This window comes from Humulus lupulus, chromosome 1 (genome assembly GCF_963169125.1).
Source record: "Humulus lupulus chromosome 1, drHumLupu1.1, whole genome shotgun sequence".
NCBI classification, from domain to species: domain Eukaryota; kingdom Viridiplantae; phylum Streptophyta; class Magnoliopsida; order Rosales; family Cannabaceae; genus Humulus; species Humulus lupulus.
In genome coordinates, this window is record NC_084793.1 from 171212681 (window position 1) to 171231053 (window position 18373).

The 18373-nt window shown below is 31.3% G+C and overlaps 1 protein-coding gene across 2 annotated transcripts in view; it reads right to left on the bottom strand.

Moving 5' to 3' along the window:
- The window catches only part of LOC133800413 (fatty acid amide hydrolase-like), a 30845-nt gene extending 17108 nt beyond the window's left edge, over nucleotides 1-13737 (bottom strand). The window contains exons 1-3 of one of the 2 annotated variants that reach the window (XM_062238375.1): nucleotides 13450-13737; nucleotides 12849-12958; nucleotides 2218-2281 (exon numbers count right to left, since the gene is read on the bottom strand). In XM_062238375.1, the coding sequence (XP_062094359.1) occupies nucleotides 2218-2281; nucleotides 12849-12958; nucleotides 13450-13549 (274 nt within the window). In that variant the 5' untranslated portion in view covers nucleotides 13550-13737. The remainder of the gene's footprint in view (nucleotides 1-2217; nucleotides 2282-12848; nucleotides 12959-13449) is intronic. The other variant, XM_062238373.1, reaches the window with a different exon arrangement.
- Nucleotides 13738-18373: the final 4636 nt, after the last annotated feature.

The window sequence follows — 18373 nt, forward strand, 5'->3', positions numbered from 1 at the left end:
TTCATTCATCTATTTTTTCCTTCATCATTTCTTTTGTTTTGTTTTTTCATATTTTTTTTTAGTTTTCTTTCCTAAGTTTTTTTTCCTTCTTTTTTTTTTTTGTACTTATTTTTTTCTCATTCCATTTTCTTTTTTCCCTTTTTTTCACACATATTTTAACATTACATAATTATTTTACTATTTTTTATGTATTATCTTTTATTATTGTAATTTTTTTTTATGGTTTTTTCCACTATATATAAAAATTCAAATCAATTTTTTCAGCATTTTCTTTTTACTGTAATCCTTATAGGAACACCAAAATTTGGAAAGAAAACTAATAAAAATATGCAAACATGAATGGATAACTAGTTACCCTGATGGGAACATTCAAATCTAGAAAAAAAAATTATATGAAGAAGAAGAGAGACAAGAAGGGGTGGATCTGATTTTTTTTTTCTATCTTCAAATTTGTGGAAACTGGTTACCTTCCCATTATTTGTATGTATATTTCTGGGGTAATTGCTTACATTCACGTTTTTTGTGTGTATATTTCTGTGGGTAACTGGTTACCTTCATGTTATGATGTGTGTATATATTTATGGGTTCTTTATGGTAACTAGTTACCTATGTTACTAAAATCATAGTTATTTATTCCTTTTTTCAAAGAAGTGTTCTTCCTCTTTTTCATTCAGATTTGATGTTTCTTTTCATATTTAATAAGAGTAACCCGTCACTCCTCTTATGGTAACTGGTTACCCCTCTTATGGCAGAAGGTTACTTCTCTCAGGGTAACTAGTTACTCTTCCTGGTACATGTTATTTAACCTAGCTTTAGGATTTTTTTTTACATAATTGTCAAAGATAAATCAAGTAACTGGTTACCTTACCCAGGATTTGAAAAAAGAAACATACAATATAAAAATAAGAAAAAAAATGTTTATAATAAATAAATAAAAAATAATAAATACAATTCATATCACAAAAAAAAATATATAGATTTTTGCAAAACAACCAAAAAACAAATTAGTATAAAATTAGTTATATAAAAAGAATTCTAATTCAAATTTTGACTTAGGAGTCAAAGAATTCTAGTAATGGGGAAGTTTCATTCCAAGTAAATTAACAGTGCAAAAAAGATAAGTAAATATATTGTGATTGTTAAGAATGAGTAGTATATCAAATCATTTGTGTGGAGTGGAATTAAAGAAATTCGATAGAAATTACATAATGTGAAAGTCAAAGGGATTGTTTGCTTACCCCAAGTGTTTGGCTAATACAATCTTAGAGTAGGACCCAAGAATAGGAGTTAGCTAAGATATATATAATAGAGCCTGATTATCAACCTACCAAAAAACCCAAAAGGGTGGTCCCCATCGTTTATAATACTAAGACAAAATGTATATGCCCTCTTGCTATGTCTATATATGTGTATTTATTTGTTCTGGTGCTTTAATTGTACCAATGTCCTTTAGTGCATTTCTTTTTCTTAATATGTTCAGTAACATTCAGTAAACTTTTTCTCTAAATTTTGTAGTTTTGCATTATTGATGAGGCTCTTGAAAAAAATGACCAATATTTTGTCAGAACTAATAAAAATCTCATGGACAGGAAAGGAAAATCATTATGAGAACTGGTTGATTTTAGATGGCAGGAGGAAGTTTTCAAGATATTTTTTAAAATGATTTTAAAATACCAATGACAGTTCTTGCTTCATGCTTATTTAGTTGGTTTGATGACACCTAAAATAATATAAAAAGTAATATAAAAAAGTTAAAATAAAATAATATAAAAATATAAAAACTACCCTTAATAATAACTGAAAATGTAAGTTTTTTTCCATGAAAAATGTATTATAGAAAAGTTAAAAAAAATTAAATAAAATGACATTACAAAACTATCATTCTACTTGAATAAAAAAAGTTCAATGGTAATAAAGATATGGCATAATTAGAAATTTTAACAAAAATATGGAAAAAAAAAAGCCATAAAAATGATAAAAAAGTATAAAAAGCCATAAAAAAATTATGCTGAAAAAAAAGCCATATTTTTGAAAACTTCAATAAAAAGTCCATATAAAATGTAATTTCCACTTAATTTTATGCCTTCTCAATGTTGCTAGATGTAAGGTTACTTAATATACTACATTTTTGGAAAAAGTGATATTCATAAAGAGTTGTAATAGTATGCAAACAATAAATAATGAAAAGAAATAAAGAGGTGTGCGAGAAAAGTAGACCTTCATCAAAAGGATGTAGTGGCGTGTAAATAGGAGACTCTTTTAGCTCTGCATTTGTGACAAGCTGCGCATATTTAAAAACATTTAGAAGTAACAATTAATCATATTATACAGTTATTTCTTCAATGAATCACCTATGTAATACAAATTATATTGGACTGGCAAGAGTACGTGGTTCTTAATTAGTGACCAATTTATCATATAAATTTAATAAGTACCATGTGTATACTTAGTATGGACTAATATAAATGTAGCATCATATCATATCTTTATACTAAGTAGAAGAAACATACAATGCAATGCATATTTACTTACTTTTAAAGTTATTGTAAATATGTTTATTCAAACATATTTATATTTATTATCATATAAATTTTAAATAAATAAACAATATCATAAAAATAAATAAAAGATGTTTAATATAACGTATGACATAAATGTATTAAAAAAATTATGGCAAAATATTATCTATAATTTTAATAAAAACCGGTTCACTTTTTAAAAAAAAATATATATATATAATAGAATGAATTATACTTTTATAGTATATATAAATTGTGGCAAAAGTACCCAAAGTTTGGATTTTGTACGCGGCATAGACCCAATGTTTATTTTTAGTGGCAAAAGTACCCATAGTACCAAAAAGTGTTATTCCGTTTGGTTCCGTTTGGTTTTCTCCGTTTGTGGCTTCTGGGTGTACACGTGTCACTTCGTGATTGGTCCAACTCAATAATATTTTAAAAATAATTATGATTTGGACCAATAAAAACGTGACACGTGTCTGCCGAACGGAGGAGACTGACGGAATTACAGTTTTACTAACTTTGGGTACTTTTGCCACTAAAAAAAACATTGGGTCTATGCCGCGTACAAAACTCAAATATTGGGTACTTATGCCGCAATTATCTCTATTTATATCAATAATTTGTACATATATCATATCTAAACACAAGATTGACATATATATATTTACATAGCTACATGACATATATATAAATGGGAAAATACCATATTGGCCCTTTTATTTTGTTAAGGAACAATTCAGACCATGCATTATACAAAATGGACCAAAATAGTATCTTAGTCCAGATTTTGGTCAAAATATTTTTAATTTTAAGATCAATTCTTAGGACGTTAGTGATGCGATGGGTTTAGAGAAGCGGAAAAAGTAGTCGAGTAGTTGATAAGGAAATATTATATTTGAAAATATCTTTAGCAAAATTGGGTATATGGTATTATTTTGATCTATTTTGTAAAACACAGGTCTGAATTGTCATTTAACAAAATACAGGGGTCGATCGCGTATTCAAAATAAATACAGAGGTCAAACTGGTATTTTCCATATATAAATTACAATAATATTTAAAAAGAAATTAATAACCTAGTAAAATAATAATAGAAAAAGTCATAGTGTGTATTGTAATATACATGAATCGACTATTTTTAGTTTATAATGTATCTCACAATGTCCTTTACTGAATTTGATAAAGAAAAAAAGCTTCAATGAGTTGATAAAAAACAAAATATCACACAAATTTATAAGATAAATATATATATATGTATGACTTTAATATTTTTGAATAAATATGATTTAATTATTTAAATTGTCATAAAATGTCTTATTTTTATTTATTTATTTATTTTTTAGTAATTTCATTAAGGCAATAAGACAATCAAGCATACAAGAAAAGACACAAACTAAGGCCAAATACAAACAGGTAATTCTGGCCACCAAACCTTGGGCATCTCCACAGTGAGAGCCAATTGAGCTAGATCATTTATTTTTGTTTAAGTTTAAATGTTTGTTTTAGTTTTTGAATTTGACAATGACAACAAGATATTATATATTATATGTTTAATATAATATTAATATTATACGTGGATTTTAAATTTAAGTTTGTTGCTAGTTTTTTTTTTTTTATAAAAAAAAGAAGTTTGTTGCTAGTTGATAGTAGATTATATTATATTATATGTTTAATATGATATTATTATAATATGTGAAATTTATGTTTAAGTTTAATTCAATTTTATTTAAGTTATAAAACATACGATTTTATTATTTTTAAATAATTATTATTGTAAAATATCTCAAAAATATCATATTTAATTTTTTTAATTATTTAAGTTTATATTTACAATTTACTATTAAATAAAAAAATATTCTGTTAAATATAAGAATATTTTGTTAAAATTAATGAAAAAATAAAAATAAAAACCATTAAAACCAAGAATTTTCGTTATCTACACACTTTTTATATAGAAGAGATATTATAAATATGAATTTAATGGAAATTGTTGGTTTCCGTTAGATTTAACAATTTTTTTTTTCTAACAATTTTAGTTTTAAAGTTATCTAAATAAAGTAAATAAATTTAAAAAGAAATAAAAAGTAAAAAATTATCTAAATAAGGTAAATAAATTGAAAAAATAAATAACGAATAATAAATTAGCCATAATAATTTATTATCACATATTTTAAAATTTCATCTTAAAGTATTTAAATTACTCTATCAATAATATATGTTTTCAAAACTATGACAAAAAATATTTATGTGCTTAAAATTATTATTTTTATTCTTTTATTAATTATTTATTTTATCATTTAACGTATTTTGTTTATCCAAATGTATATGCAATTGTGAAATAAGACATAAATATACATATTTTCTTATTTTGATGTTTAGTTTTTTTATGAGAAATTGTTTATTTTAATTGCTCTAGTCATTAATTAAATAATATATATTTATTTATAAATTTTTGTTGGTTTTCAATTTTTTAAAATTAAATAATTAAAATTTGATCAAATAAACTTTTTGAATTCATAGTTCTAATTTAGAATTTTTTTTCATATATTATTATATTGAAATTCATAAGTATTTTTTTTAAAAAAAATTAGAAAAAAAGTATTTAATTTTATAACTAGAATACACTATATCTTTATATATAAAAAATGTGTATTTAACACATTCTTCGTTTAAAAAAATTATTTTTTATTTTTTTTAAAAGAAAAAGAAAAATAATTTTATTATTTTTTAAAAATATAAACAATGTTTTGTTTTAATTAATTTTTAATATGTTTTTGTCATTATTTTATAATATATATAATATTTTTTATTTATTTAAAACTTATATGACAATTAAAAATATAATAAAAATAAGTAATATATTTTAAAAATAAAATCTAAGTATACGTGACTTGCCTATTGGTTTTACTTTATATATATAAGGTAAATATTTACTTGATAAACTACGTTTTATATATATATATATATATATATATATATAAATTCAAACTCGGTACCCTATATATTTCTAGTACTGCCCATTTCATACTGTTATCCCAAAAATTGGAGATCGATGACGTGACAATAGAGGTGATAAGTGACAGTAAAAGACACATTAATAGTCAATAAATACATTGACTCCTCAGAGTTGTGATAAAGTGACCCGATAGACTGATGAAGAGTCTTGACTGCTTGAGAGGTATCATGTCCAAGCAAGTGCACAAGTGCACCCGAGGAGACCCCAAGGGTGTGGTCCGAGGAGACCCCAAGAATTTGGTCTGAGGAGACCCCAAGAATTTGGTCTGAGGAGACCCCAAGGGTATGGTCCGAGGAGACCCCAAGAATTTGGTCCGAGGAGACCCCAAGGATCTTGGTCCGAGGAGAGCCCAATGGTGTGGTCGGATCTTGGTCCGAGGAGAGGAGAGTGCCATGTTAGAGGAGAGATATGGCATGCTAGAGGAGAGTATCATGTTAGAGGAGAGATATGGCATGCTAGAGGAGAGTGCCATGTTAGAGGAGAGGAGTGCATGTCCTACCACCATGCACTTGTCCGACCAACAAAAGCATGTCCTACCAGCAAGTGTATGTCCTACCAGCACTTGCATATGTCCAACATGCATGTGTCCGACCAGCACTTGCATGGGTGGTCAGTAGGAGATATGGGTCGACCAGATAGAGGAGGACTAAGTCAAGATTCCCAGAAACGGCTTCAACAAGAACCGGTCTTGGCACGCGCGAGAATCTCTCATTCTTCCCACAAATTGGGGGTTTTGTTACATTTTGAATGTTTTTTGTAATTTAAATATAATAAATATAATGAAATATCCCGATTCTAGGGGATATGAGATGTATGATCCTAAGCCTATAAATATATGGCTTATGGGATCAGAAATGGGCTTCCTCTTCTTTTGGGAGACTTTTGGGAAATTTTGGGTCTGTGTTTTCTAGAGAGAGAAAGTGCTTGTATCTGAAAGAATTCTTATATTCTTGCATTCTGTACTGAAGAAACTCAGTTGACTAAGTTCATCTGATCTTGAGTACAGATCTATAATAACAACTCTACGTGGATTAGGCTATTACCAACATATTGGGGTTGAACCACTATAAAAATTGCTGTGTTATTTACTTTCTGTTCAATCCCGTCTGTGTCGTTTTATTTCTCTTGAAGGCTTTATCGTTTTTGACGTTCTCACGTCGTTGGCCAAAAACCCAGTCAACACATACAATCTAATGTGCATCCAAAATATGCATATAAATATTATACACAGTGATGTGGCTGTAAATGTGGAAATTCCTCCCTTATGAATCCTATTCACAAGTGAAGCTCTATACTACAAGACATCCTAAAAGCTACTCATTGTCTACACAAGGGGATGAGGACGTCACATGATGGTGAGGGAATTGAGCTAAGAGGGCCACCCTCGCTATGCGAGGGCCCTCGGCCGCTTGCCAATCTGAACGTCACCCTCGTTATGCGAGGGTCCCAGGTTGGCCATCTGCGTGCGCCCCGTTCCATCAAGCATCGAGCCTCGCCTGCACTTAGGAGAAGAAAGCCAGCCTCGCTATGCGAGGATGGAGGCCTTGTTGTGGCGTCCATGCCCCGAGCCTCGCCACGCCTGCACTCGGGAGAAGAAGGTCAACCCCGCTACACGAGACACCCTCGCTATGCGAGGGTGAGGCCATGTTGTGGCGTCCGTGCTCTGAGCCTCGCCACGCCTACACCCGGGGGGAAGAGGGGCAGCCTCGCTATGCGAGGGTGCTGCCCTGTTGCGCCGCCCGTGTCTTCAGCCTCGATTTCACGTGACCTGCGTAGGCCAGCCTCGGCTCCTAGCGTATCGGCCACACATGACGCATATAGGATGAAGCCTCCTTGGCATTAGCATGAGGGGTACTTAGAGACACTTATTGGGAATGCCAAGCCAACATTGGGTACCAAACGTGTATTGATGAGGACAACCGGGTACAAGACACGCGTACTGACACGGGGCGTACGGTTGTGGAGAGAACAAAGGTACGGCCCCGTGACCTGCATCTGAGGAGTAGTGGCGGTACGGACCTGTACGAAGAGTAGTGGTACCACTTGGCCACCCCCAACCATACGCCAGAGCCGACAGTACTATGTCCTAGGCCACGACTCTGGCATCATCAGGGTAGACACCACTACGCCCTGAGCCACTACACTATCAGAGTACCTGTGTACGACCCTGTCGTCTGGGACTTGTCTGTATCCAGGGCCAATAGAGCCCCCTATAAATAGGCCCCAACCCCTCAGGTTAAGGGGTTGGAAAACTGAGTGTATGAGGGGACATTTTAGAAATACATGATCTTTGTTCCATTGTTGCTCTGGTTTTTTCTATTGATTGAAGTTCTTTCCTCTTGATTCTAAGCTACCCTTACTATAAAAATCTTAGTTTTCTAACTTTTAATCGTTGACGAGATTTCATTGTCAACAGTGGCAGTTTAGTCTAGTTAATTACATTTATTAAAATTGAGACCAACTGTTTTAAAAAGCAATGACATATTACTATATGTAATGTTTAGGTGGATATTTTGAGTGCACATATCATTACTCATATTTAATATTCTTCACTTGAATTTGGTCTACCTATTTTTTAAATATGCCAAGATTGCCCCTCTTTTTAATAAATTAATTCATTTTTTTCCATGTATTTGTTATTTTTAAATATTTTAAAAAAAAAAAAAAAAATACTTTCTCTCTCCCCCATCTTCCCGGTCTATCTCTCTTTCTCACCCTCTTCCCCGATTCTATCTCTCACTCATTTCTTCCATTTCATCTGCAAAATAAAAGGTGCAACCTCACCATCGTTAAAAAATAAATTAACGAAGGAAAATGGACACCAACTTCACTCTTTTTAGCATTTTTAACCCATTGTCACGTTGACTCCATCTCCATTATCTCTAGTTTCAACTTTTGTTGTTGAGCCTATTCCAACGTGCACTGAGTTATCTACATGGTCCCCGTCTTCAAAATCTAATTGAGAAAGTATCCCAGCCCATATGATCTCTTGTCATGAACAACGCTAAGTTTCTTTCAATTGGTCTGATGGTCCTCTTATGATCCCATATACCGTGTGTGAAGTGTACCATGAAAGAAATCAACAATTCGTTTTCTGGTAAGATTGATTGTTCTCCTATTTATTATATTTTTGTTTTCTTTTTTATTGGTATATTTTTGCCGATACATGTGCAGTACTAAAGCTTTCATCATTTTCTCTAAATTTTGTAGATTTCCACATAAAACTATGCCAGTTAATTTTGGCCAAACGCTTGGTGCTCCACGAAGAGTTTGGAACCCGGATGTGAGTATAGGGATGAGGTTCTTTCATGTTTTATTTTTTTTTCTTATTTTGGTGATGGTGGCAACCCAGATCTGGGCTCACATTTTGCTCGGCGAGTTTGGAACCCAGAAGCACATAGGTTTGTGGGTTCGATTAGCCAGCGAGTTCCCTTCGATCTTTATGTCCGGCGCTATCGTTTGCCCAACAGAAGCCTTTGCCGTTTGGGGAAGAAGAAGAGAAACAGGAGGGAGAGGTCAGGGAAGAAGAAAGGAGAGGGAGAGGAAGAAAATAAATATTTGTCATTTATTTTTTATTATTTTATATTGTTTTATTTTTTAAAAAGTTTTTTATAATTAAAATATACTTTTGTTTATTAATTGACGAAATATTTTTAACTCATTGTAAAATAACAATAAAAAACAAGAAAAAAATGAATCAATTCATTAAAAGGAGGGACAATTAGGTCATATTTAAAAAATAGATTAACCAAATTTAATTTAATGGTACCAAATATGTACGATTTGTAATTAGAATATATGAAATGAGCATTATTGAAAATATATGGTATTAAGTTTGGATTTCGATAAAATACAATGTATCAAATGAGTAGTTAATTATATATTATATATAGAAGAGTTCTCAATGGTTATTACTCATGGATGATTACCATAAATCACTAAATAAGTTTTTTACGAGGAATGATTATAATGATGATGAAAATAAATAAATAAAATATATAAATCAAATTTCGAATTTGTTAGATTAATTAGGCAATAAACATATATATATATATATGTATATTAGGTGTAAGCAACGTGCAATGTACATTTTTTTAGTTTTATTTTAAAAAAATTATTAATTATTTTTATCAAGTTTTTATGATTTCCATATAAATTTTAAATAAATAAACAATATTATATATAAAAAGAATCTCATAAATTAAAAAATTAAACAAAAATATTATTTATGATTTTTTTAAATAATAAGATATTCTTTTAGATCACAAACTACCCTACTTGATACAAAACATTCATGATATTATTAAAATCTTGTGATAGGGGAAGAAACTTCTTTATTATTGATAAAAAATAAATATTATTCTAATTTCTTATTTAGTTATACAGTCATACTATTTGTACAAAAGATACTTATATATAATGTATTTATTATGTATTATATATTTTTGTAATAATAATATTTTATAACGATTGAATTTATATTGATATAATTATTAAATATATAATTTTATATTAAATATTATTATAACAATATTTTATAATATTTGAATTAATATTAATCTAAAAATTTTAGAAAAAATTAGGATTAAATATTATATATTATATATTATTATTATAATAATAATATTTAAATTTATATGGATATATTTAATATATATCTAATCTAATAATAAATATTATTATAATGATGATATTTGATAACATTTAAATTTATAATATTTAATTATATTTTATAATATTTAAATTTATATTAATATAATTAATAAATGGGAATATACTTATTTGGTACCTTATGTTTTTGCAAAGTATCATTTTGGTACCATCTGCTTTCAATAATGCTCATATGGTACCATGTATTTTAAAATCGTACATATTTGGTACCCTAAACTCAGATTTGATAGATAAAATTTTGTCAATTTAATCAAATTGCTGTCAATTATGTAAGTTACAAATTTAAATTTAATTACATATAACTGATGACAGTTTGATCATATTGACAAAATTTTATTTATCAAATCTGAGTTTAGGATACCAAATATGTACGATTTTAAAATACATGGTACCATATGATCATTATTGAAAACAGAGGGTACCAAAATGATACTTTGCAAAAACACAGGGTACCAAATGAGTATATTTCCTGAATAAATATTTATTTTTAATTAATTTTAAAAATATATTCCATTAGATATTTAAAGTATTTTATTAAATTTAACAAAAAAACTATTAAAATAAAAAATTTCTGTTATCCATGTAAAATAAATATATTCATTGCTTAAAGCCAATTCTCTGGCAATGGTCCACTGGCTAGTGATGCACACGAGGTGGGGAATTGGTGGGGAGTGCTCCCTCCGTCTCCGTCCCCATTTATATTTCTAATCCCTGTCCCCGCCCTATTCCCGCTTATTCCCCGTCCCTGGGAATCCCTATTAGGGCGGGGAATCCCCACGGGAACTCATTTATTTAAAAAATAAATTTTAAATTAAAATTTTAAAATAAAAATCGTAAATCATATGTAAATTAAAATATTGCACAATATTTATTATTTAAAATATTAAACACTATCCTACAAAAACACATAAAAAAGATATAAAATACATATAAAATATTATAAAAATTTAAACGGGCCCCGTCGGGGTGGGGAGTGTTATCCTCGTTCCCGTCTTATTTAACATTCAAGGATTAAAAATTATCCCCATCCCTACTCTGTTTCTTATTTAGACAGAAATTCCCCACTCCATTAAGGCGGGCCCACCACGGGAAAAATGTATGGCAATGGTATGGATTCTACGTGTACCCGCAGCAAATTATAAATGCTCCACTTTTTAAGTCTAATCATTTTGGTCAATAATATTGTTACACACATTTACCCTTCCAACACGTCAATATAATGACATAAAATTTACTTTAATTAATGATCTATCATTCAACTGTAAATATACTAAAAAAATAACGCCATATAAGTTTCTTCATTTACAATCTTTCACGTTAATGTTTGACACATTAATATCAATAATATTTTATAAATAACATATATTTAAATAATGTCTATTGGTTCCCAACAATAAAAATAACGTATAAAGGTTAAATATTATTAGAGTAAAATAAAATTAAAAATTGCCATGTGACATTATGTGGGTCAATAGTACTTGGTAATTGATTAAAATTAATATTGAGTTTTACATATATTAATTTAAAATAAAATGTGGAAGCAAATATTTAATTTAATATGGCTCGCCATGGGTGTTAACACTAAAATAAATTATTTTTATTACTACTCAAATCATAGGCGGAGCCAAGCATAAGGGAGCATATGTCTCTTAACTAGTTATCATCATGATGATTGTATTTCAAATATATATTTTTTAAAATTAAATTAAATAAAATTATATGTAGTCGCTTTCTCAATCTAAAAGTGCAACTGATTAATAAAATTTTATTTGTAGAAGTAAAATTTTAGATAATTAACTTGTACAAAATTATTAGCAAAAACTCAAAATTAATTTATATATATACTATATTGACTCGCAGTTAAAAAAGGCTAGGATAAAATGACAATTGTTAAATATTATTTGATTATGATATTATTTTTATCGAAAAAAATTCTATCGTATCCTCTCAAAAAATTCTTAGCTTCACGAACCTTCTCAAATACTTACTATGATCATAAATCTTGAATGAATTATGTGGCGTGGGTCTTTTATTTTCTATGTTGTAAAATCTGATTAATAAAACAATATAAATATAGAATAATTGTTGATTAAAAATAAAACATAAAAGCACCAATGAAAAAATAATAATATAAAACATTGTAGATGGTGACATGTGTTTTGTTTTCTGTTTTAAGTGTGATGGAGAGACAATTTTTTTGAAACTGTCCAAATATTATATCAACTATAAGTAATAGTTTTATTTAACCAATTGAATTTATTTTAAGTGGTGTAATGTTTTATGTAATGTTTTGGTAGATAATTTTATAAGATATCATTATTCTTTTACATAATTCACGTCACATTTGGGTTATGCTTTTTCAAGAAGTAAACATGACACCTTTACAGAAAATATTAACAAATACATATATACCTTTTCTCTTTTGAAAATAATTTTTTTGACTGTTTCTATGATGGTGTAATAAGATTAATTTATCTATATATTTTTTAAAAATAAAATATTTATTGTAGTAAGCCGTGTATTGCATTAATAAAATAAGATTGAGGAAAAGCAACAGGAATTGTTTAAACCGAAGGTAGGCCGTAGAGTGGGCTAGCAAGCAAATAGTGAAGTGGAAATAAAGAGTGGGTTTTGGTTACCTGATGAATGAGATTATTAGCCTTCAAAATGTACAATAGCAATGTCCCAAAGATTTGTGACTCCATAAACCAGACAAAAACCTTCACAAAGAATCCAGCCATACGTGGTGCTAAAACACACAAAAACAGAGACATTGTCAGATTTCAGTTCACACAATCCATGGTTGACTTTTTTAATATTGCAAGCAATTTCTACTACGCTACTTTTTCTTCTTATTATTATTATTTTTTTCTTTCCCAATCAATATATTCAATTCAATTCAGTTATACCAAATATCATATCTGTCGATTTGCTCTTTAAAATTAAATAAATAAAGAAAGAGAAACAGAGGTTAGTACCCTCTCCTGATTTTATTTATTTCTAAGAATATGACTGAGAAATCATATCGATTAACAATTATTTTGAAGATATTTGCGTACAAAAACAATATCATCTAATCTAATTCTTCATTCAAGAATCTTTTATGTTTTCATTATTTTAAATCAAAAACAGAATTTAGAAGCATTTGGTTGGTTCAGCCGGAGTAATTAATTTTGGTAAAAGCAGATAAATAGTAGAAAAGTGATAGTAGATGAAAAGAGAAAAGCAAAGAATACGAACCTTTGACTTTGGCTGGAAGATAGGGCTCGAAGCTATGAGAGGAGAGATCGACTTCTTTGACAGGCTTATAAACTAGGCTTTCATTTCTGAAAATTCCCATTTGCTCGTCTGGTTCCGGTTACGGTTCTAGCCAATATTGAGTGATGGAAACTCCAAGAACCATACACCACTAATTTATATGCATGTCACTAATTACTATGTTAGAGAGATACTCAGAGAAATAAAGAGAGAGAGAGAGCGCAAGACAACCAATAAAACGATGTTCATCTATAAAATAATAATAAATTTTTTTGACAAAATTATTATTATTATTAGGCTAAATTTACTGTTTTGGTTGTTGGGATAAGGTTTGTGGGGGTTAGAGATAGCAGATAGGGGTGTTGTAAGGTAGTTTTCGGTAGTTGCTAGGGCGATATAGTCATTTTAAATGAATTGATGGACACTCACATACATGTACATGCAACTCAAGCATTCTTATTTTACTCTCAGAAAATTTTACTTTCATGCAACTTGTTAAACGATGTTTTGGTGATGATTCTATATGTTGCCAAAATTAGAAGTGGCTGGTGAGAATTAATGGACATTCAAGACCACAACAGTACAATAAGAAATTAATCTGCCTTAATTTCAATAAATGATAGGATAAGTAATTATTTAAAAAAACACCAAACGGCCTTTCTTACATATCATTATGGTTCACCTATTCATTTTGATGGTGGCCCATAAGTGGACCATTAATAGAAAGAAAGTCATGATTTAATAACTAATACTGTATATTAATTTTATGTCTTCTCAATGTTGCTAGATGTAAAGTTTGGAAAAAAAAATTTGGTGCATATCACAAATGTATTTTTTTTTTTTTTTTTACAACGTAAACAGTTTTCGGTATGATCTTTTTTAATAATTGTATATATTATAGTTATTTAGAATATTTTGTAAATTTTTAAAATTTTTTGAATAATTTAGTAGTACCCAAACAATGTTCAAACATATTGTTTAAAAAAAAAAATCACGCATGCAACAACCTGTGTAAATTATTCGAAACTTTCTGAAAATTTGCAGGATGCTTTAAATAACTACAATATACACGATCATAAAAAAATTATATGCCAAAAAAAAAGACCTCTTTTGTGAGTTGCACCGTAGAAATACCATAAATTTTATGCTACATTTTAAAAAAAAGTGATATTCATAAAGAGTTGTAAAAGTATGCAAACAATAAATAATGAAAAGATATAATGTGGTGTACGAGAATAGTAGACCTTCATCAAAAGGATGTAGTGGCATGTAAATAGGAGACTCTTTTAGCTCTGCATTTGTGACAAGCTGCACATATTTAAAAACATTTAGAAGTACCAATTAATCATATTATACAGTTATTTCTTCAATGAATCACCTGTCTAATACAAACTATGGGACTCTGGCAAGAGTACGTGGTTCTTAATTAGTGACCAATTTATCATATAAATTTAATAAGGACCATGTGTATACGTAGTATAGACTAATATAAATGTAACCCACATATATATTATATATAAAGAAAGTATATATGTAATCATCATATGTTATTAATTTAGGAGGTATGTGTATGCATGTATATATGTATAAGGTAAATATTTATTTGGTACTTTTGGTTTAATCGAAATCTAAACTTGGTACCGTATTTTCTAATAATAATACGCATTTGATATCATCTATGGATGCCAAAAATCCACTAAGGAAAAAAAATCTCCCATCCCTTGTTGAAATAAATGGCTAAGGGACACTTAGTCATTTTATCGGGCTCGGGCCTATAGGTCTCACGAGACCACGGTCTAGCCAACACTCCCAAGTGCCCTGCAGGTCCCTGTCTTGCTGAAGATTCGAAGGCTCATGACACCCTTGTGTGTCTCGCGCCCATGTGTCGGGCGTCCATGGGCCTTGCGGGACCCCTGCCTGGTTGGAGACTCGAGTGCCTTGCTCTTAGGAGTCATGCTCCCTTGCGGCTCACGAGGCCCCAACCTCACTGAAGACCAGAACGCCTCGTGCCCAGGTGCCACGCACCCTTGCGCCTCGCGAAGCCCCAACCTGGTTGAAGACCCAAGCGCCTCGCACCCAAGTGCCACTTGTCCATGGGCCTCGTGAGACCCCTACTGGGTTGGAGACCCGAGCGCCTTGCTCTTAGGAGTCATGCTCCCGTGCGGCTCATGAGGCCCCCGCCTCGCTAAAGACCAGAACACCTTGTGCCCAGGTGCCCCGCATCCATGCCCCTTGCGAAGCCCCAACCCGGCTGAAGACCAGAACACTTCGCGCCTAGGTGCCACGAATCCTTGCACCTCGCGAAACCCCATTTGGCTGAAGACCCAAGCGCCTTGCGCCCAAGTGCCACTCGTCCATGGGCCTCGTGAGACCACCGCCTCGCTAGAGATCCTCGCGCCCATACGCCTTATGCCCCAAGCATCTCATGCCCATATGCCTCGCACTCGTATCGCCTCACTTAGTGATACCGACTTCGTTGATAAGGCCGCGACTCATTACTTGAGCCTCATGCCACTGGTGGGGCATTCTTCGCTTGACAAATCATGCTAGAGCATAATAATTTGTTCACAACAAACTCCCACGAAGGGAGCCATACCTCAGCCTTGTCAAGTGTTAGGAGGTATGGGAAACAAGGCCAAAATGACTCAAGAAAGACAAAAGGGGACAAAGCCTGAGTACATAGTACGTTTGGTCAGGTACCTACAAGCTTGGAGAGCACATGGTACGAACTAGGTACCCATGCCGGACAAGTAGTGGCAGTACTAGAATGGTACATAATAATGACTCCCTCAGCATGCTTATGAGGTCTGTACCCGACAAGTGGTGGAGGTGTAATATGGTACCAAGGCAGGAGTACTTTTGCAGACCCCTGACACGTACTAAAGCCAACCACCATTCCTCCAACACCACCACCACCACCTGTGATATTGCCCTGGCAATGTACTCGTGTATTATTTTGTCCCCAGGGACCATCATGTACAAGGGGCCATTAGAGCCCAGCTATAAATAGACCTTCACCCCTCAGAATAAAGGATTGGAAAATTCATTGTATACTCAAACTATTAAGCAATATACGAGTTTTTACTCAATTGTTAATCTGCATTTATCTTTCCTCAAGTCTATTCTATATTCTTACTTAGTTATTCTCTTACTAAACTTTGAGTTTTCCGACCTAACTTTGTTGACAAGTTCTCACCGCCAACATCATCTAATTGCAAATAGTACATATTTAATACCCTTCACTTGAATTTGGTCAACCCATTTTTTAATATGACAAGATTGCCCCTCATTTTAATAAATTAATTCATTTTTTTTCTTGTCTTTGTTATTTTAAAATATTTTATGAATTAATAAAAAAAATACTTTTTCTCTCCCCCATCTTCCCGGTCTACCTCTCTCTCTCTCACCCTCTTCACTGATTCTATCTCTCACTCATTTCATCTGCAAAATAAAACGGTGCAACTTCACATTCATTAAAACATAAGTTAACAAAGAAAAAAAAAACCCCCCATCTCCTTGCTCACTCCCTTTCAGAGACACCAACTTCACTCTTTTTAGCATTTTTAACCCCTTGTCACCTTGACTCCATCTCCAATATCTCCAGTTTCAACTTTTGTTGTTGAGTTTATTTCAATGTGCACTGAGTTATCTACTGTTAGAAATAATATAGTAGAGAAGAACGAAATATATATATATATTAATATATTTAATTGAAGAACATAAATGCAAAAATACAATACAAAGAATGAACCAAAGTCGAGGCACTCGAAACAGACTTTCTTTAAAGCAGATTTGCCCCCTCTATCTGAATGGTGCTAGAGGATTTGTGAGCAATCACTTCCCAGGATACAACAACTATCAAGTAGGACGAAAGAACCATTGCATCTGCTCAAGCGAACTCAAAACAAACATTCCCTCTATCACCAGAAAATACGATAAAGACTAAAGAGAGAAAGAGACCAAAACATTTGTGTGTGATACTCTGAATATACGTGTCCTAGAATGAGAGGAGAAACATCCTTTTATAGGCTTCATGGAGAGTTGAAAATGTGTGTGAATCAAGTGCATTGATGCCCAAATATACCACAAATCTGGGATCTTAATTTCTGAAAATCAATTAGAGTTAATCACACTAATATCAGTTGTTACCCAAAGTGATTTTTTGAAAATCAATAAGAATTAATCAGACAATATTATGATAATCTCAGCTTTGACCAAAGTGATTTGCTAAAAATCAATAAGAATTACTCACACAATATTCTGATAATCTTATATTTGATCAAAATGATTTGTTGAATCATTACCATTTTAGGCATCAATTTCTCATTCACTAAATATTTTTTCCAACAATCTCCCACATGAATGAAATTGATCAACGTTAAGAAACAATGACTCGACATGACTCGACGCAACAAGGTGATATAGTTCTATGATTGATACATGCATAGGATAGGTGGGTGTTAGCCTTTGAAACCTTCCTTTATGAGAATATATTTACTTTACTAACTGATTAGTAGACACGATGTCTTTGAACTATTTTTTCGTTTGTGTAAACGATGATATATCTCACACAAAAATCTTCCCGGCATAGTTTCAGTTCTCATGGTTATGTTCATTTTTGGCAATGAACATCTACCTAGTTCTGTGAGAGGTTTTAGAGAATTGAGCCCCCACAATTCTTATTCGAAGCGGCCCCACTTCTCTCTCATATAGGTGACCTCTTATTTAAGAGCAATCCCGCATTACTCTGCTCGGACTTGCGACGCGTAAGGGTCATTAAAATCTTAAGCTTAACCTCTTTTTACAACAAACATCACTGTTTCACCATTGGAAAGGATAGGGGTAATCCTCCACAGTGATCCTACTCGGTCTCCATAACTAGGTTGTCCCATTGAACCTAGATCTT